This window comes from Ascaphus truei, chromosome 1 (assembly GCF_040206685.1).
Source record: "Ascaphus truei isolate aAscTru1 chromosome 1, aAscTru1.hap1, whole genome shotgun sequence".
NCBI classification, from domain to species: Eukaryota; Metazoa; Chordata; class Amphibia; order Anura; family Ascaphidae; genus Ascaphus; species Ascaphus truei.
Window position 1 is genome coordinate 474,177,905 of NC_134483.1, and position 22,684 is coordinate 474,200,588.

Below are 22,684 nucleotides of genomic sequence, written 5' to 3' on the forward strand. Positions count from 1 at the left end.
ACTGGGAAGACACCCTAGTACTTAGGGGTTTATTCTATATTGTCCAAATCGTGCCTTTTCAGATAAAAATCCCCTTTGAATTCAATGGGGCCCAGCAGCGGCGTCAGACACCCTAGAATTACCCCCTTAGATAAAAGATATACAGACCCTCATTCAATATCTCTTGACACTGCTTCCAAGAGTTAGAGAGGAGATCAGCTCTATTCATATAAATGATATTAAATGACACAGGGAAGTGGCTTGAATAAGGTGATAGTTTTTTTTACCTCATCTTTGATGAAAGTTTCTTCAGCTCTATGCTAGTAAATGGCTTTTTCTTCCAAACACTCCTGATATGAACTTTCACATGTTGGTCAGTTTGCACACATGCTCATTTGCTTTAGTGTTTTTTGTTGTTGTAATTTCTATGTATGAGATTTGACTGTCCCCAAACAATACTGAAATGGAGGGGAGGAAACGGGTGTTGGAGTGGCGGGGAGGAGAGAATCTATTACTAGAGTGCCACGTGACATATACCTCCCCAAACACACCTTTATGCAGCATGTGGAAGAGGACTGTGCACACACCTAAGACACCTGGGATACAGTAGCGACAAAGTTTATTCTAACACGGCCAGCACCGCGTTTTAAAAAAAACGCGTGCGCCGCGTGGCTGTCTCCGGCCGAAACCTGGCCGGGTTTCGGCCATTTTTTCCTGCGCCTCGGGCTCTTTCAATAGTAAGCACCATAGCGCTTATCTATTGAAGCGCGGGAAAGCGCGGGAAACTCCGGTTTTAAACCGGAGAATTGACCCGCAAGGACCCGCAGCTAGCCCGCTGCGATACCGGCCAGCTCCCGTCTTTAGTTAGAATAAACTTTGTCGGGACAGTATATGCTAATTTAAATCATTTGAATACAATTTCCATATCCAAATCACAATATTTCCCAGCTATCTCAGGTGTGATTCTGTTTCTGCACGGGTATCTCTCCACATGTTGTATAAAGGTGTGTTTAGAGTATATAACTTGCTGACTAAAACGTTTCGCTGTCACCATTTGGCCCCCACCAAAACACTGCCGGCATAGCGCCGCAGGGACATTTTGCTGTGATGTCCACTCCTGCACCTGACCTGACAAGCCAGGTCTGCCACGCCCAACCGTCCAATCCGACAACTGGATGCTTAAATGTCCCGCGCAGGACCTAGATAGGCCACTCCGACGCACCATCTTTAGATGTCTCGTGGGACATTTAAAGATGGCGAGTTGGAGCGGCCTGTGTAGGCAGTGTAGTGGCCCTATTCCGTATAACCTGGGACTTTAGGTCTACCTCCCTAATTTAGGATTCACCATTCTCCCTCTCTGCCTTCGTAGAGATGTTAGTAATATTTCTACTTCTTTGACATCTATAAGAGGTATGACCTACAATTGTAAGGTGTGTTTTTTATATATAGCTATTTTAGGTGATTATATTGAATGCAATTTGAATTTTTCTGACTTTGGGATAATTGCTTTTAATGAATTAATAACAGTTTTGTGAATCCCTGAGTCACCCTAAAACAATTCTAGACTGAAAAAAAGGATGGTGTGTTTTAGCGCTAAAAAATAAATGAAAATAAAAGTGTGTACAATTGCAATACAAATAATAACAGTGCGAATAATAACAACAACGTGGTAGAGAATAATTAAAGTGAACAATGTGAACAGGCTGCCAGGAAAAACTAACCCAAACACGGTTAGTGAAAACAAGGAAAACAATACAGACCGGCGCCTTAAAGTCCAAATGGGAGATATAAAGTCCAATTGATGATTGGAATGATCAATGGATGTAGATCTGGTCAAGTGGACAGCTGGTTCCTCGGTATCAGAGGTGTTAGGACATGCAGGGAAGACAAGAAGATATGATCATAGTGCAACACTGTATAAAATAACATGTAACACATACACTTAAACAAACAGACACACACAACACTGAACAACACTAAACAATAGGCTGACTAATATAACGATATTTTAATGATCACAATAAAATAGCAGATGACTGGTGACGAGCAGGTCAGGGATCCAGTGTGTAAAAACTGGAATCCTACTTACAGCAGGTCCCTAGGATATGCGCAGGTGAGGATAGTCTGAGTGTCCGACAACGATGTTGGTGGTCGCGTGCCACGTGCAAGTGCCTGCAGGGGCTGCCTTGGCTGGCTGCCCAAGATGGCGCCGTTTCCTTCTCCTCCTCGTGGCGTCCTTCGTTTGCGCCCGGAAGTACGTCACAGCGGGCGGGACGGGACACCAGGTAACACTTGCCGATAACAGCTCCTGAACACTGCGGGCGGGACGGGACACCAGGTGCCACTTGCCGGTAACTCCTGAACACTGCGGCTCCAGGGACTGTTTGAATGGGCTGCTCCTCTACCAGTGCTGCTAATAAATGATTTCTCAATGGCCCAACGCTGTGACGTACATCCGGGCGCAAACGAAGGACGCCACGAGGAGGAGAAGGAAACGGCGCCATCTTGGGCAGCCAGCCAAGGCAGCCCCTGCAGGCACTTGCACGTGGCACGCGACCACCAACATCGTTGTCGGACACTCAGACTATCCTCACCTGCGCATATCCTAGGGACCTGCTGTAAGTAGGATTCCAGTTTTTACACACTGGATCCCTGACCTGCTCGTCACCAGTCATCTGCTATTTTATTGTGATCATTAAAATATCGTTATATTAGTCAGCCTATTGTTTAGTGTTGTTCAGTGTTGTGTGTGTCTGTTTGTTTAAGTGTATGTGTTACATGTTATTTTATACAGTGTTGCACTATGATCATATCTTCTTGTCTCCCCTGCATGTCCTAACACCTCTGATACCGAGGAACCAGCTGTCCACTTGACCAGATCTACATCCATTGATCACTAAAACAATTCTAAACGTCTTTGCAAATTTGTCAATAATACTAAAGTACTGCATGGCTTTAAAATCCATAGGGGCCTGTTCAATAAGCCTCGATAACCCACTTATCGAGGCCTTTTCGGCCAAAATGCCCACTACTATTTAGTAAGCCTCGATAAGTGGGCGATAAAGACATGAATCGCCAATTTTTGCTGCCGTCCAAAACACATCGCCGGGTGACCAGCGATAAGCCACTTATCGTCAGGTTTTGAAACTCGTGCAATTCTAGTAGCCTCGATTAGTTTATCGAGGCTAATCGCGGCTCTAGAATGGCGCGTTTCTCCCAAAATCCTCAAGCCAGGAAACGTTGGCGCGAGGCTGGGGAGAACCTGCTGAGAAGGCGGCGAGAGGACTTAGAATTTTTTTTTTTCTGCATCGGATTGATGCCGGGAGTCTTCGGAGCTGATGCCCATTAATATCAGGAACGGAGACCCCCGGCATGAATCCCATGCAATAAAAATGTATTACAGGCAACTTCATTACCTTAGCGGCTAACCGCTAAGGCAATGAATGGGTTAACCATCAGTGCCATGTTTAGTGTGGGTAGCGGGGGTGGGTGAAGGTGCTATTTGGCCCTTGGTGGGTGTTTAGGCATTGCGGGGGGGTTGCAGGTGGAGTTAACCCCTTCATTACCTTAGCGGTTAATACCCGCTACCACCCGGTAGGCCTAAACATCCATCCTTGGGGCTACTACTCCCTTCACCCAATCCCTCTACCCACAATAAACAAAAATACACACAACAACCCTACGACCCACCTCCTCTACCCCCAACAATCCCCCCCACACATACAGTACAGTAATGAGCAAATTATTATTATCCAGATATGGATAATAGCTCATTTACCCATTCAAAATGAAACATTAGCCAGCCAGCATAAATAAAGTAAATACAACTTTCTACTTACCCCTGTCATCATGAAGGGCGTCCTCATCAGCATACTGCAGGTCTATGTCCTCGGTTGCCAGCAAAAGTACATGAATCACCGTAGCGATTAATAACGGCTATAGTAATTAAGGGGTTAACCCACCCTCCCCCGCTACCTACCCGGGAAGCCTAACCACCCACCCCGGCCCCACTATACTCACCCTCTACCCATTGATTGGCACAGTGGTTCGTCATATCCATATAATATGGGCATGATAAGCCACTATAGCACTCAATGGTCAACCTAATAAAAATCATTAATGCCAAAAATACACAATAATAAAAGAAATACATAAGCAACTAAACACTCCAACAATGCAAGAACTAAAAAGCCTAATAGTAACATGAATAAAACATTTCTATCACCAAAACAGCATAATAATTCAAATTATGTTATTCCAAAACCTAAGAATATAATTAAATAAACACTTATCCAACCAATTAAATAAATAAAACCACTAACCAACAAATCAATTCAATAAATAAAAGCACTAGCCAACAAATCAATTAAATAAATAAATCCACTTGCCAACAAATCAATTAAATAAATAAAACCACAGCACCCTGTATCTCAGGAAGCAGGGGGTCCCTGGACCTGAAATCAATGCAGTTCTGTTCCGGATACCCCTTGCTCACGTACACTAGTATCAACATTTATGTTAAAACCCTGGGATCGCTGGTGAGATATGTGCAGGGAGACGCGGCTCTCTCTGTGCAGCTCTCTATGCAGCTGGCCAGATCGCCGGGTGAGCCCTTTAGAGAGAGGCGAACATCACATCGCCGACTACTCGCCAGTTTTTGGCATTTTGCTATCGCATTATGCTTTCTGAATACCGTGATAGCAACGCTCAAAAAACTGGCGACATAACCGGCCCAGCGATCTGAGAGAATCTGGGTGAGATCGGATTTAGTCTGTTATTAGCTCATATTCATCATTTAAAATAACGCAAGTAATAAAACAATTACATGGTTTCAACAGGATTAAAATTGGATTAGCGTCACATTATTTGCTTTAGTGAATACTGTGTTCATTTTAACTTGCATTAACTTGCGTTACCATCACGAAACAGCATAAAACAGCTCGTAGGGCCAAGAAGGCCTGTATGGCTAAGTGGCAAATGGAATAATAGCTACATTACTGTAAGAACTCAGTACAATTCCGGGGCAATAGTAAGATAAGCAGTTGGTTGCAAAATATAGCTGACTAACCTTAATTGTTACTATAGGGTTACTATAGCAAAGATGGGTAGGTAGTCGTGTTGGTCCTTTTTTCCATGTAGTAACTACGTTACTATAGTGTTGAAATGAACCCATTACTTTATTTACTATGCAATAGTTCCCTTATGAGATGCAAAGCTCCACCTATTCCCTAATTCCCCAACATGTACACATGTTTTGTGAATGTATGATTTTTCTAGCACTGAAATGCCAAACCTTTTTATTACTTTCAGGCTTTTTACGATTGTAATTGTTGCTTAAACACTACATCTTGTCACATTTTGTGAGACTGCTAATAAGCACGTTTACCTTTTAACTTTTGTTATGATGACTACTTTTTTTTTCAAAGTCATTACATTTCATATCTAGAATAAAAATTATTCTTTTTTCTCTCTCATAATAATGCTATAATTTGGTGTCTTGAAATGTTATGCAGGATATGTGATTCTTCTGTATCTTGCAGTGCCCTGCCAGACTGTGTTGGACTATTTGAAGACGGTACTTCAACATCACAATCAGCTTCTCATACCACAGCCTGTAGACCAACCAACAGAGGTAATGTGAAATAGTAACTTCAATTAGTCATTTTAATCTGTTTCTGTCATGTTATACTTCCTGTAGTAAAAGACAATGATCTAAGTAGTAACAGAACTGTCTGATATAGTAATCCAGTGCTTATTATGAGGGTTGAAGCAGTATGGCAAAGGGATATAGAAGTAAATAGCTTTTTCCGTATGTCCATCCAGACCACATTTTAAAACCCTGCAACCTTTATATTCTCAACTCCTTGTGTAACGGGGTTACGCTTATGGCTTTACAACCCTATCCTATGTTACTAATTCCGCATTAAACATTTGGGCCACTTCTCATCGATGATCTTTTGGAAGTACAGCCTGATTCTTATATACAAAGTGGGAATGAATAATACCAAACCAGTTACTGCTGATACGTTTCTCTGGTTCCTGTTCTTCTCTGGCTATGTAGACCTGCAATTACTGTTTTTGACACTTTTTGAGGTAGTATTGCTCTTCAAGGCTAACGGTGTTTAACTCTTTTGCATTCTACTCACAAAAGTCTATGTTAATTTGTCATTTGTTCATGGAGAGGGATGGTGGGCATTTGTATGAGCAGTTTATCTTCACAACTCCCCATGGACCTCAGATGTGTTATGGGAGGTGGAGGAGTTTAGAGCTGTGCAAAGCAACCAAATCTCACATTGCTTTGATGAAAAGTGTCTTGATAAAATGATAGAAGTTCAAATGGCCTCTTTCAGCATACATTTAATGACAAAACACAGATCCCAATAGACCTCAGATGTATTATGAGCGGTGCAGCAGGGCTGAGCTTCAGTGTACAGTAAGTATTACAATGTACCTGTAGTTTACTAGAGTTCAGTGTGGACTGGTGAAGATTTGTTTAGACAACAGCCTATCTATGACAACAGCCTATCTGTTGGCTTACGTATCAAAGTCTTCCAGCCTTAAAGCTGCTGCTGCAAAAAAAAGAACCATATTTATCAAATAAAAATAATCCCACAGAAACTTTAACATTAGCAAATCCTGTGCTGTTTATTGCGCTAATTATTCCCCAGTTTGCAGCCAAGAGGCTGATCAGAAGCATGTTGAAAGCTGAGAATATGACAGTGACGATGTTTAATTAGAAAAGCTGGATACTTGTTGACATTCACCGAGATGATGCAAATAGAAGTATGTGTTAGATGTGTCTTGTTGACAATAAAGTAAGGTACTTCTCTCCAATCTATTACCACAATTTGTGCATCTCTTTGCTGTTTAACTTGATTAAAAAAACTCTACCGGGTCTGAAGGGGTTTAAACGTCTATAGCTGCCAACCTACTTGATTGATAAGTTACATTACTTATATTTATACTTATATTTAGGGAGAAAGAGTGGCTCAGTGAGTAAAGACTGATTGGCACTGAGAGTTTGAAGCAGCGGAGCCTGGTTCAATTCCTGGTGTCGGCTCCTTGTGACCTTGGGCAAGTCACTTTATCTCCCTGTGCCTCAGGTGCCAAAAAAAATAGATTGTAAGCTCCACGGGGCAGGGACCTCAGCCTGCTAAATGTCTCTGTAAAGTGTTGCGTACAACTAGCAGCACTATACAAGAACATGCTATTATTATTATATTTGACACAGACACCAGCATTAAATGGTGCACTACTATATGTCAAGACAGGCAGTTCTTTGTTTCCCAACACTGCCACAAATGGCAAAAGTGGTCGGTAAAGGTATAGTGGGCGCATGTAGCTGTGACTGGAACATGAAATTGAGCTGCATCTACTGTATATGATGTCATTTATACACACAGATCCTTAGACAGGTGTATAAAGAAATATACAAAATGCATTACTGTAGCTTAGTTGTCTTTATTCACTAAACCTAAGCCTGTTTCCTTTTTTGTATTTTATAAATCTGCCTTTAGTTGGTCTTATCACTCTCTGTTTTTACAACAAAAAGAGCACGCACTCCCCCCCCTCCCGCCTTTCCCACAGACTTCTTTATTTCAGTTAGTTAGTGTTTATAGAAAGCGACACTGCTCTGACCCATAAAGCCCTGTCCACGTGGCATATGTTCGCTACAATGGTGATCATTCTGTTCTTTTATAACCCATCACCCCCTTCCTTTTCTAATTTCTGTATCCTATAACCCTGAAAAAATGCCAATAAACTTTCATCTTCAAAAAAAAAAATATATATATATAAACGATAACCCTAATGTGTGTCTGAATTGTGCTCTTTAAAGCTGCAGTTCAAGCTGCCGTTTTTAAAACATATATATATTTCCCATTCAATATGTGCATCTATACAATCTGCACACTGACAAGTGATTAGCTAAGCTGCAGATCGATACGTTTTCCTGCAATCAATCGCTTGCTCGGGGTTATTTAATTCAGTTCTTGCACAGTATTTTGGGCAATGTAGTTCCTGGAATATGATTGACTGGGCAGTTTCTAGATACAATCGGTGCACTGCTAGAGAGAGGGCGGGGCTCAAGAGCCAGAGCCTATCAGAAGGGGAAGGGGGCTTTCACTTTGGAAATGCTTCCTACATTAGAAACATTAAAAATTCTTTAAAACATTTTTTTTTTAAATGCTACCAGTATTTTCTCATATTACAGAACTGATCTATTTAAAAAACACACATGTAGGATATTGCTTGAACTGCTGCTTTAATATAACATGCAAATGGGATTTGACATGCCAGTGTGTCTCATTACTGACTAATTGATGTGCCCACAGTGCTATAACCCCAGAACCCAATGAGCTCACTATCGGAAAACTTCAAACCAAAACAAGGGGGTACGTTCAACTTCAGCAGCTACTATTCAATTTCCCAAACATCCTCAGCTGCTACAGTATATTGATTGGCAGATTTATCTCAACACAATTAGTCTTGTGATTTGCCCTTGGAGGTCTTAGAAATCAATGGGGAAATGTATTGGTGCTTTATATTTCAAATATACATTTCATACAAGTAAGCAAACACTATTCTAGCAGATTGTCAATAATCCCACACAAACAAGTGACTAATCCAAGGTCATGAAAGGACAGATGTAAGAAATAAGACTACAAATTCAAATGATCAAAAGTCTGAAAATATACACTGCTGTCCAGTATTAAACAGTAAACCTCACGTATTTACTTTACCGTGTATATTCCTTCATCTTTATTTTGCATACTGATTACATCATCGCATTATTATTCACCTTTTTAACTACAAAAGAAGCAAAGAAACAGATTTTAAGTGTGACATAGCTTTTGAACCAGTGCTATACACCCTTTCAAATGGCTTGAACAGCGCAAAATCAAAATATGGATTGACTGTACCTTTGACTGTGAATGATAATGAAGGCGCTGTGCAACAATTTATTCAAATATTTCTTAGCCTAATAAGATTAAGTACTTGGCATGAACACTCATAGCATGACAAGCCATTGTTTTTGTACCTTCATAGTTATATTGTCTGAATATTTGATTTTAATTCATTCATAATTACACACTGGGTTCAATTAAATGGATTCAGGCCAGACACAAAATAGCTTTCTGTTTGCCATTGAACACTTGACAAACACAGCTAATCAGCACAAAACCTGATTATTATTTCTTTAACAAAATATGCCCTCTACCAATGTCTGACGTAACTGTACAAACGATGTCCTTCATGTACAAGATAGATACCGTACGTGTTAAGTGTAGGTATTGCAATACTCCTGTATGCACATGTTGTGAAGGTATACTGGTACAGTGTTCCCAGTTTTCTTGTAACTGTCCTTTTTGTGCTAGGACTCCAGTCCAGTTCAGTATTTCTAATGGTTAACTGGACAGTCCAAGCCTTATGCCTAGAGCTGGCTAACCCAGTGAAGGACTCTCTGTCCAGCCTGCCTACACCATAACTGAAGATAATACCTGTTAAGCCTCCACATCAATGCTCTCACTAATGTAGACTTTGATACTGATAAAACTATATATATTATGTAGCGCATTTTCCCCCACACCCTGGGAGATGTGTGGCTACGGTTTGTGGGATGCAATGCGATACCTGCGGCTCACAGGAGGCCTGAGCCTCCGCTTCTGGGAACCTGGGGTGTGCCTGGATCGATGCTTGGTAGTGCCTCCACCTGTACGGGATTCTAATGTGAAAAGCGTGAATAAATAAGAGTCATCATCTGAGGATCATTTTTGCAGAATGACAAATAAGTTTATTGCAGTGTACGTGCACACGCAGGAGGCAGTTTCAAAATAAAACTCCCCCAGCGACATGGTGGCATACAGGCCTTATTTATACACAAAATACTAAGCCCACGCCCCCTATACGAGGTTGCATGTTCTTCACTACGTAAGCATACAAGATAAACAAAATATGAACATGAACACATAGAGTTAATAGCATTATTATGGGATTCATATTAGAAATTAAATGACTCAGCTAATATTCCTTACACAAGCCAGTGACTTTTACTCTACATACGGGACTTCATGGGCAACTCCCTCGGAATGCGAGACGCGGGTTATCTATATTTTATTTTCATAACATTCGCGCTTTTCTCCCCTCTTCAAGGTCTTGTGGCTTAGCTGAACAGCTTAATATCAAAAACTTCAGGAGCAGAAAAGAAATAGATGTCTTTAAACTAACTTCCATACCAACACTCATATAGACAATAGACAATATCAGGCACCTAGGATGGATGCTGACTTAAAATGGTTGCTTATATCCCAGTGCTGTTTATGTCAGACCCCCCCCCCCTCCTTGCATCATATTCTCACTTTGTCACTAACTATGTGGAATACCCCCGTTACAGGACACAAGAAATACACGTTGTGTAAGATAACAGTTTACTATAAACACAATGTAGATACACGTACCAGTCCCACTAATGCGGCCATGCACGGCCATACCCTCAACCACTCTGCTCCCCTCCACCTGATACACATTCCACCCAAAGTGCCTAGGGGCCCTTGGGCACCCAACCACCCTAGTGTCCCCAAAGAGCCACGCGCCCAAGTGTGTAAGACACCGCTGCCCCAATAAGGTGTAGAGTTGGTGGATGTAATGAGGTGAGGTACCTGCCGGGTGCTTCAGCACACGGGCACACCGATGCAGCAAGATGGGATCCACGGATCCAGTGACGTCTCCGCGAAGCCTCCGCCTCTATGTTGGGTAAGTTCCGCGTAAATGGTGCCACCATGCAGAAGTCTCTGGGTAGCAGAGGGGTGATCTGGTCCCAGATCACCACGGGCCAGGTTGCAGCCGCGTCCTGGCTGAATCCCTCACGTTTGTGCTACAGGGTCAGTGTCCCTATCTACGGGGCCTGTCCCTGCAGCAACCACAAGCTCAAAGGGGAATCGGGACCTAATGGGGGTCTCTGGCCTAGTGCAGGTGCAACAGACACCTGCACACACACACCCTACCCTGATGACGTCCCAGCTCCGACTGGCGTCATCCTCAGCACGCCAAAAGTATCTGCCCACGGGATTGCTGAAGCCCCATTGGCTGTTGCGCGCCATGTGATCTAGCAGCCCCGGTGGCAGCTGGGGGCTGTAGTCCCCCTGAGGGGCGTTGGGTGTAGTGGCCACCTGTGTACCTCTCTGCGCATGCGCAAGGTGCACCAAGATGGCCGCCGCAACATAGCTACCTGCACTGCGCATGCGCGACTGCACTGCGCATGCGCGACCACACAGAAGATGGTGGCGCCCTGCTACGGGAGCCAACGACGACTTGGTCGCCTTCTCTAACCACAGCCACTCTGCCCGCACTTCGCCAGCACCCTCCGGAAGCGCGCGCCCTTGACCGGAGGTAAGGGTGGCCGAGGGGGAACCCTGCTATACTCTCCCCCTGGTGAAAACCCCAATGACCTCGCTTGGGCACAGTGTAACATAATAATATAATCACAGAAATTATGTAATAAAAATGCATAATATATGACACAACTTATCACATTGCAATGACTCTATACAAGGTTGTACAGTGACATGAACATCATGATCACGGACTGTATTTTGTCTCGAGACCACTGCTGAGCATCATAGCGGGGTGCCCCAATATAATCATAGGTCATCCTGTTGGGAGGATGCCTAAGTCTTTGGCTCCGCCTGAGCGGTTCTTCCGCTACTCCCTCTGGGGAGCAATACGCATAGTCCTGAGGCTCGGCCTCGCCCATTGAGGGTATAAATGTCTGTAGAAAGTCTCTCTGCGGTATGAACCACGGGCTTCTAGGATTCAGAGGTTGGCTCGTTGGAGCCACCCTTGTAGGCATTGTACGTCGGGGCCCTTTACCCGTAGCTCCTTCGGGAGTTGCTCCGTGACTTTGGGGTCCCCTTGAGAGGGTCCCTTCATAGGATCCTCTACTGTCTCGTTGACGGTTTCTTCACCGTCTGCATGATCATTGGTGGTCTCAGAGATAATTTCAGTTATAGTCTCTTTGCTAGCCTCTGATTGTTCCGGCTTACCGTCCAGTGGTGTAGCTGGTATCACTGGTTCGTCATCTCCCACCTGTGGGATAGGGAGAAGGTGATTACGGTGCCAGAACCTTACCCGACCATCCGCATCTTTTATGCGGTAGACCGGGAGGCCCGACTTCTGTGACTTGACCTCGAACACACCTTCACACACACGGTCGGCTAGTTTGTGTTTCCCGGGAATTCCAAGGTTGAGGAGAAGCACGCCATCTTCAGGGTGGATTTCCCGGTGTCTGACCTTATGGTCATATTGCCTCTTGTTGTTGGCGTTGAGTTGGGCGGCGGACATCTCGGCTTGCTGGTGAGCCTGTTCAGGTTTTCCTGAAGCCTTTGCACGTATCTGAAGTCCGTCTTGTTGTGTATCCCATCGGTTGACACTCGCAACTGTACATCCACAGGCAGCCTGGCTTCTCGCCCAAACAGGAAGTAAGGGGAGAACCCGGTGGACTCATGCCGTGTACAGTTGTACGCATGTACCAAGGTTTCTACATGCCGGGTCCACTCGGTTTTCTGAGCGCCTTTCAGTGTTCCCAGCATGTCCAACAGCGTCCTGTTGAACCGCACCGGTAGAGCGTCTCCCTCTGGATGGTACGGTGTCGTCTGGGACTTGAGGATGTTGAGCAACTCCCGGATGAGTTTACTCTCAAAGTCCCGGCCTTGATCTGAGTGAAGACGGTTAGGCAGGCCATAATGTACAAATTATCGCTCCCATAGGATCTTCACCACCATGGTAGCCTTCTGTTCTTTGTTGGGGAAGGCTTCAGTGTACCGTGTATAATGGTCCGTGATGACCAACATGTTGCCAATTCCTCGAGCGTTGGGTTCAATGCACAAGAAATCCATGCACACCAAGTTCATGGGGCCTGAGCTCTTCAGGTGAGCCATGGGTGCGGCTCTGTTAGGGAGAGTTTTACGCTGAATGCACCTTGAGCACCGACGACAGTGTTGCTCCGCTGACTCGCGCATCTTTGGCCAGAATAATCGGTCTCGGACTAACCCAAAAGTCTTCTCCACACCAGGATAGCCAAGATTAATCGTGCAAGGCTTTCAGGACCATATATTGTAGGTTCCTGGGCAGAACCAGTTGTCTTCTATCCGGGTGGTTATGATATTGTAGCACCGGATAGAGTAGGCCGTTATCGATCTCGAATTTATCAGCTTCTCGCATGAGTATCGTGACCATGTCGCTGGGAGCACGTTTTCAGAATTGCCGGCTTGTTTATCTGAACAGCCTGGCAGATGATGCCGGTTCGATAACGCCGCCAGCAATCGGTGGCCGGTAGCATCCAGTTTGGCGGATGTTAGTATTTAGGTGAGCGGATTGTTATGATGGCCCACTTGAGGGGCGAGGAACTCCAACTTGTGTACCAGATAATTTTGCTCACTGGGAATCAAACTGCGGCTGACATACAGTAGGCTACTAGTCGAAGCCCCTCTGGGTGTTTCTGGTGTAGGACTACACCTAAGCCGTTGAGACTCGCATCTACATGGAGAACGTAGGGTTGTTCTGGGTCGGCATAAGCGAGAACGGGTGCCTCTGTTAAGGTCTTCTTCAGGCTCAGGAAGGCACGCCTGCAGTCGGTCGTCCATTTATCGTCGAACGGCTGTCTAGCAGAGGTGGCCTTTCACCCTGTGTCCTCGGGATATATCTTGAGGTGATTGTTGAGGGACTTGGCCCTACTTGAATACCCGTTCATAAAGTGGCGATAGTAACCACAGAAGCCGAGGAAAAAGCATACCTCCATGACGTTCTTCGGTCATGGCCAATTCGCCACAGCTTCTACTTTGGCCGGATCAGTGACGATTCCATTTAGCAGCCGTTCTTCATGTTCCTCTAAGGTCTTACCAAAGACAATAATATCTGCTAGGTAGACCAAACATTCCCAAGATTTCATGTCTCCAGTGGTTTTCTCTATCAGGAATAGTAGATAGAGCCAAGGAGCACAGCAACATGAAGAGATCCTCAATAGGAAAATAATTCTCGGGCAACTCCAGACTAAAAACGGAAGGGTATTTAATGTATAATCACACAGGAGGGTGAAAATGACAAACGCACCAACGCGTTTCGTCCCATGGGACTTTATCAAGGTTGGTTATACTGGCTATGCAAAAAATAAAGCAAGGGATAGGTTTTACCATACTTAATTAAGTTATGGTGGGTAAAAAAGTGACAAAAAGCCTCCACAGCAAAGCATATAGCAAATGGAAATATTACCAACCCCACACTGAGGAGACCCATTAAGGTCGAAACAATCTGTCTGTGGGTGGGTTTGCTGGCTATGCATCTTAACCCTGGCTGTGCACAAAGCTGTGACCATGCAACAAGCGTAAGCCTATAGGGAACCATGTTTATGGTTTTGAAGCAAAAGGTGGCACTGTGTGCTCATTTGCATGTAATTTCCCAGAATCCCTTGCTGCAGTGGAAGTGCTGTGTCCTGGGTGATAATGGTGAAATGTGGGGTTGCAGACCTGTCTAAGACATGCAAATGAGCATACAGTAATATTTCTATTTTTATATATATATATATATATATATATATATATATATATATATATATATACCATCACGTTTATAAGTTATGGTGGGTGAAAAAGGCAACAAGAAACCTCCACCGTATTGCATATAGCAAATAAAAAGATCACTTGTGAGCACATTCACGTCTTAGACAGGTCTGCAACCCTGCCTTTCACCATTATCCCCAGCATACAGTGTTTCCACTGCAGCAAGGGATTTTGGGAAATGACATGCAAATGAGCACACAATGTGTCACCTTTTGTCTGAAAAACCATTCTTACATGGAGCCCATATAAGACAATGCTCACTATTAACACAGCTTTAAAGCACAGCATGGGAATCAGATGCAAAGCCAGAGAAACCATTCACAGACATGTTTCAACCTTAATGGGTATCATCAGTGTGAAGTTGGTTGTACTGCTTGCTGGCTTTGCATTTTCAAGACTGTTGGGTTTACCATTACGTTTTAAGTTATGGTGTGTGAAAAAGGCAAGAAGAAACCTCCAGGTCAAAACAAAAGCTGTCTCACATTTTAATCTGGTCTGTAACTATTACATACACCTATAATATATATTATCTCTAACTGTGCATGCTATGTCTTGTATATAATGTATACCCTGTTCACTTATGTAACTGTATTTGTAACCATGTATTATTTGTCATCATAACTCTATGCCCAGGACATACTAGAAAACGAGAGGTAACTCTCAATGTATTACTTCCTGGTAAAACATTTTATAGATAAATAAATCTCTCCATACTTCTTTCAGTTATCTGAAGCTACTGAATTATCTTTGCATTTAGGGTGCATGTTTCACATCCATACGTGAGCACAGGCATTCGAGCAGTTTCCTCTTATGGTACAGTAGAAGGTTGGAGATAACTATGGCATTGCTTAACGCCACTGGCATTTTTTGTTGTTCTTCAAGCAGCATGTAAAGGGGTTTGCAATGATTTTCTCTACTGTTTTCCCAGCTTCATTCAAGATTTCAGTTGTAATTCCATCTTTTCTTCTCTGAGGGTCTTCCTATTCCTCATGACTTTTATTGCCTTTGCTACTTCTTTTAGAAGGACGCGTGGTAGAGTACATCATTAGAAGTTTTGTCTTACTCTTCATCTGCTTGATTTTGCCTTGTGTTATCTGTGTTCTTGTGCAATTTCTTGTACAAGTCTCTTTGCGATACGTGCCCAGTCTTTTATTGTTGATCCCTCGTCCTTTTTGAGCAACGATTTGCTTCTTCCCAACAATAAGTTGCTGCTTTTTCTTCTTTAAACTTGCGTTATTTTATATATGCTTCACTTATCATAGTTACATTTTCTTCATCTTCAGTTAATCGTCTTGCACGGGCTCTGCATATGCAATGTTTGTTCTTACGTCTTGGGATTGCTTCATTTCTTGTCATTTCCCCAGTAGCTACATTGGCTCATCTGATATTTTCTTATTCCTGTTTTTTGTTAGCGATTCCTCCAGTTTTTTCTGCATTTTCAACTGCAATCTTCAAGTTTTTCATAAGTGTCCCCATGCACCTCAGGCAAGCTGAAACAATTCTTTTAGTTCTAGAAGAAATGTGCTGCTGTTAATTTTGAGGTTGTTATATATATATATATATATATATATATATATATATATATATATATATATATATATATATCGTGACACATTGTGTGCTCATTTGCATGTCATTTCCCAGAATCCCTTGCTGCAGTGGAAGCATTGTTTGCTGGGGATAATGGTGAAAGGCAGGGAGACAACATAACGGTGTTGCTATGGTTTGCCTGCCAAATGGTTCTCATTTTTTTTATACTGTAACATCTCGGCTAACAGTTCTAATCTGGGGTATCATTGGGTACATGATTTGGGAGAGTTTAAAATGGATGATGTCCAAACATACTGTAGCACTTATGTTATTGTTTTAATACTTAAAGGGAGTCACTTTGTGGGTGGTGATGCCTTTTAGCAGATGACGTTTATAGTTCTTTATAGATTAAATGATAGTGTGCAGAGCGTGTGAAACCTCATACGTTTATAACTCACATCCGATCTGCTATGCAATCTCAACAAAAACCTCCATACTTCAATATGGAAAAGACAAAAGACTGACATTTAGCAATACATTTAAAGGTTGTGTTTGAAAAACAATAAATAGTTTCTGGTTCAATACATTTTTCCTTACTGAGCAGAATTTCTTAGCGATGAAATAAACACTGAGAGTACATTTGATATCCCGTAGATTAGAGCTGTTTGTACACATTTTAGACACAGACACAGTAAAAATCCATTCCACAGAGTCCCATTTTGAAGCATTTCTGTGCGTGGTTACTGCTTTTACTGCTAAATCAAACAAATAATCTGTTCATCAATGTTACTAGCGCACTATACACTAACACAAGATTTATTTTATTATAGATACGTTGTAATCTCTTACTGTATCTACCAAGAAGCTGAACCAGCTCTTTTTTGCCTCATAGTTGCACTTCCTAAGAATGCAGATGTATATCCCCCATACTATAATAATTCATGTGTAGGTTGTTTTCTCTTGATTTCTTCTTCCTTTTTATTTACTTCTCTTAGCTGACTCTGTCACATTGGGATTGGTTCATACGTTATTCTTGCCATGATTTTGTGGGTGAGGGGGTCTACAATAATACTGGGAGGAGTGGCTCAGTGAGTAAAGTACACTGACTCTGTAAACAATGACACTACGTTTGAATCAGGGAACCCTGATTCCAGATGTCATCTCCTGGTGACCTTGGCCAAGTCACTTTATCTTCCTGTGCCCCAGGCCAGAAATATAGATTGTAAGCTGATCTGGGGACTGTGTCTGTAAAAATCCTATGTGCTGTATACCACTTTGAGTTCCATTGGTAGAAAAGCGCTACATGAAATAAACTTATTATTATAGTGGTGACTTCTGAGTCCATTATGTATAGATGTAGAGATCGACGCTCATATACGTGTTTGGACACACAAACTGTATTTTTAGCATGTAAATAGATGGGAACTTCCATAAATCTTTCCCACATATGTGCAATAAAAGGTCATGGGGGGGGGCATAAACATGGGACCTAGCGGTCAGTCAGCACGACTACCGCAAATGTGGTTCCCCCGCTCACCCCACTTAACATATACACTTCCCCACATAGGGACCAAGGTAACAAAATGAGGGCTAATGCCCATTACCTGTCCATGGGGTGTATAGGAATCCAGAATCCATCCGTAGAAAAGTTTCACTGCGTGCAGTCCTGATAGAATGAACAATAGTATTGAAAGGAAGCAAAGGAGCACAGGTGATAAAGTCCCCTGGGACGAAACGCGTTGGTGTGTGGGCTGTGTTTCTGTCCCTGTGCACTGTGTTTCTGTCCATGTGCACTATCACCTTGATAAAGTCCCCTGGGACGAAACGCGTTGGTGTGTGGGCTGTGTTTCTGTCCCTGTGCACTTATTCATTAAACTACCCTCAGTTTTAGCTTGGAGTTGTGCCCTTCATTTTTTCTATAGGACCTTTCCTGTGGATTTCTATATTGGCTGTGCTCCTTTGCTTCCTTTCAATACTATTGTGACTTTTGAGTCACCTGAAATTTCATAGGCCAACTTTATATATCCCCTTCAAAAGATTAAACTACTCGTTACTTACTGCAGCAGTGCGCAAACTGGGGTTGCGTGCCCCCTGGGGGGGCCTGGCAATTATAGAGGTCCCGCACTCTAGATAGTGGAGTACATGGCTTTATGATTGCAAGAACTGGCAAATTTAAAGATAAACAGTAGGGCCCCAGCAGTGAATGTCTATATTTGGGCCAGAGTTATAGGGAAGGAGAAAGCGGTGTCTGCATAGTTGGCCATTTGGCATCGATAGTGGGATTGGGCCAAGTGTGGCATCACCTTTGTGGCAGCCCAGCGTACAAAAGAAAGCTAAAACTCACTGAGCTACAGATGTAGAAGGCTTCATTGTTCTTTTTTGGGGGTTAGGCCTTGGCATACTGCAGTTTTGCGGCAGCATTACCATTGAATCCTACGGAAACCCTGAGATGTTCTGAGGCATGCTTGGTTATGTTGAATTACCGCATAATGAAGCCTGCTTCATCTGTAGCTCCTAGTCGCCTGGACAGAGCAATTGGTTCTAGGCACATGATATCTGATGAACCCGCCCATTATGGCTGCTGTTAAATTTCCTAGGGGATTACACTTACGCTTACACAGGTTTAGCTAAACCCCATTCGCAAAAGCATTCATCCTTCTGCTTTTACCACCCATGACTTGTATAAAGCTTAGACACAATAACTTCCTATCTGAACACCTGCGCACTTATAATGACACGAATGGTCGAGCGCTGTCATCATTTTTGCATACAGATGAAGCAAGACTAACTTTCCCCACTGCCGGGAGAAACCGCAGAATCCCAGCCGCGGCATCTCCCCGGCACCATTCAGAAGCAATGAACCCCCTATAGGCAGCCGCATCGATCCCTTTCTCCACGGCCGCGGCTCCGAGGACTCTACATCTGGTTACATCTGCATGTCTTTGTGACTGGCAAATGCACATTCATTTCCCTACTGCAAAATGGGATATTACATTAAAGAAAGGAGGATAAAGAGAACTATTATTGCTCACAATGCTGATATTTATACATTTTCTTATAAAGTTGAATGACATTATTCTCTTTGAAATGTAATTGTTAATTCAATATGTCTTACAGTTATGTTTTACAGCTTCACAAAGGGCACCCGGGCTCATACGGCTGAAATATATGAGCCCCTAATATTTTTATTTCATGTTCTTTAATTACTGAAGAGAGTGTATTAATATTATGTGCTACTGTATGTTAATTAATTGACCAAAGACGAGTTTAAATCTTAGAACAACGTATGTCGTATCATTTAGGTGTTATTGACTAATCACAGCTATAAATGTTGTGTGGGTTATACAAATTCATGTAATTAGTCCCAGCGCTTCTAGTTAGTCCTGGAGTTTTATGGCTCGTGTAAATTACGAGCGTTAAGAAGTGAGAAAGATTTCAGGTTGACATGGTGACATTTGTTTAATGCCGGAACTTGAATGAATATGCTTTGCATATGATTTTAATGACTTCGATACCTCTGTTTAATTTGTTTTACGTGTTCTTTTCTTGCACAGTAAAATGAGCGTCGCATTATAAAACCATTTAATAAGAAGCAGTAAGGATACTTTAAAGAATAGATGATAAAAACACCACTTGTGCGGTGTGGAGTTGTCACCTGCCATTAAGACAGCAGTCCTGTCACCACTCCCTTGCCAGACCCCTGACACATGAATAGATGAATAGGAAGGATACTGGTTATATTTAAATGATGTTCTCAGTCACTGGATCATTGACACTTTTGCTCCTACCTGTTAAAGTGCAAATTATAAATAACTGCTCTTTCAAACATGTTCATTATACCTCATTGGGTCTTGTTATGGAAAATGCAAATGTAATTTAGAAGTGTCAGCCCTTAGAATGAGCAATTACTTGCTCATTTCAGCGCATGTTTTATTGTCAATGTAATAACTTGCTTGTTTTTTTATGGAATGTCTCAAGTACATTTTGTGTGCAATACAATCAGTGGGTGTACACCAACATTCTGCTCCAAAGGAATAGACTTTGCAGAATAAATAATAAGTTATAAGTGGAGTACCAGGCCTGGTTTCACCCCTGGCTGCTGGGGGAGCACATAATGCAATGTTGTGTGTGCTTGATTTGTACCTTTTTGATGATAACTTAAGAAGAATAACGTGTGTGCCACACGTTTACTGCCAGCTCTCAAATGATAACAGTGTGTTATATGACATGGTAAATATCTATGCACATTGCTATCTTATACTCATTACAGGTGAAATACAGGATGTTCTATTTTTTAAAGCTAGCTTTATATTAATATAGTGTTTTAACTACAGTGGCCATATCTTTTTTTGGTTTATGTTGTCTTACCCCAGTGCTTATTGATTGTATATTTTTAGGTATTATTGAGACTTTCATTCGTTGAGTTTTTTTTATTTTTTACTTTTTGAGGATTTGCACTTGTAACTTGTGCTTTATTTACGGTCTTCATTTTAAAGAGGCCATCCAAGCGGCACTTTAAAAACCCCAAAATATATATTTTTTGTTTTAATATACGCAGCCTTTGATTACCTTATATTGAAAACAAATGACCTAAGCTGCCAATCGATTCGTTCTCCCGTGATCGATCTTCAAAAATCCTACTTCCCTGGGTTCATTAAATGGCTGTAGAAAAAAACACTTATGTGATGCTCAAAAACACATGGCAGATCATGCTGAAATAGCTTGAAAATAAACAGAATCTTCAATGGTGTACCCTTCCAGTAACCGGATATAAATGCACAAAATCCCACCGAGCACTGCGGATTGAACACACTCTGGTGTCCAGAAGAGTATATACATCAGTGAATAAGAAATGATAGACTTGCATATAGGTGCACCATCTGAAGGTCAAAATCCACTTGTCCTGGGCTACTTGGTGTGCATCCGCTTGTAGTTGGTCCTTGATATAATACATTTTTTCATTTACTTTGGGAACGTTTTCTCTGCAATATCATTTTTTCAATGAAGAAGTAGTGCTCTGCCTTTCGTTTTTCCTTCACTAAATGGCTGCTTTTTAGTTTCAATCAATCCTTCAGTCAGTGTAACTCAGCAGCTACAGTGTATTCTTATATTACTACGGCGACATTATCTATAGTTACAGTTTGCAGCTCAAACTGCTGGGAATATTGACAACAAATTATCAACAGGAAAGTGTTACAAAGATCTTGCACTGCTGGGGAGGTAAAACCTTCTATAGAAAGTAAAAGATGCTCAGTATTTTAAAACTCAGTAAAAATAGCAGTGAGTTGAATAAATAAAGAATTAGTAAGTATTATCTAAGACTATAGAACTATTTTTTTTTTTTTAAACCCTATGTAGGATATTGCTTAGGTTGCTCCTTCAATGTCCATGTTGTGGGAGGATGTCAGACTCTGAGAGCTATGCCTATTTCGTATCATTTGCTTGATTTTTGTCATTGTCAGTGCAGTGACAGGCCGTTCACACAACCACAGGAAATTCATTACAGGAATGCAATTAGTACGCAACATTTCCAGCAACTTGTCCTGTAATTAATTGATACCACCAGTTCTTTCTTCTTTTTTTTTTTCCTCTTCTGGTAAAACCGCTGCCTACCAGCACCGGCTACATTAGTGACTGAAGCCCCTCATGATTATAAACAATATAATCTCATGATGCAAGAGGATTATAAATCACAGCTGATTGGGTTTTTACTTCCCAGGTACATTTAAGATCCAATTACTTGAATGGGGCTTAAATATTCACTAGCAGGGGGAAGACAACTCCATAGCATGTTGAGTAAGTACCAAGAAGTGCTCCATTTTCCAAGCAGCCTTCATACCTGTATTGTCCGAAAGGTTGAAGATAGGCAGGGGTAGATGTACCTACTATCATTGCAAATGCAGGGTTTTCACATAGGAATAGGACCTTTTGTTGCGTTTTTGTATAAACTGTGATGTGTTGTTTACTTTCTAGGGCAGCAAACAGCTGTTGAACAACTATCCCGTCTACATCACTAGTAAACAGTGGGATGAGGCAGTCAACTCGTCCAAGAAAGACGGAAGGCGGCTCCTTCGATACCTCATCAGATTTGTTTTCAGTACAGATGAGCTTAAATATTCGTGCGGCCTTGGGAAAAGGAAAAGGTCAGTGCAGTCAGGAGACACTGGTCCTGAAAGACGTCCTCTGGATCCTGTTAAAGTTACATGTCTCAGAGGTACTGCACCTTTTCACTCAGCGTAAACCTTACATGATCTCATTTTCATTAGTAATATCACATGGGCTTCTGCAAGTTCTCCCCACCCTGAGAACTGCGCTCCCTTCCTCTCCAGCACCCTGTCACAAAGGTAACATCTAATTGTGATTGCACATTTACTGTATGTTTTTGCTATCCTGATCTGTACATGCCAGAGCATCCAAAAATTACAAGTGACTGCTTGCGCTTGACTTCTTCAAAGCCATATGTTACATTGGTCGTGATGTCCCCCATCCTATGGAGAAACAGAAATGTATGCATACCACAAACATAGTCCAGAGTCATCAAGAAATAATTTTTCATGTGTGGG

General features: G+C 42.3%; 1 protein-coding gene across 2 annotated transcripts in view; it reads left to right on the forward strand.

Moving 5' to 3' along the window:
• BEND4 (BEN domain containing 4) overlaps positions 1 to 22,684 on the forward strand; it is a 45,905-nt gene that overhangs the window by 12,111 nt on the left and 11,110 nt on the right. Inside the window, exons 3-4 of one of the 2 annotated variants that reach the window (XM_075567228.1) lie at positions 5,520 to 5,611; positions 22,095 to 22,335. In XM_075567228.1, coding sequence (XP_075423343.1) covers positions 5,520 to 5,611; positions 22,095 to 22,335 — 333 coding nt within the window. The remainder of the gene's footprint in view (positions 1 to 5,519; positions 5,612 to 22,094; positions 22,336 to 22,684) is intronic. The other variant, XM_075567236.1, reaches the window with a different exon arrangement.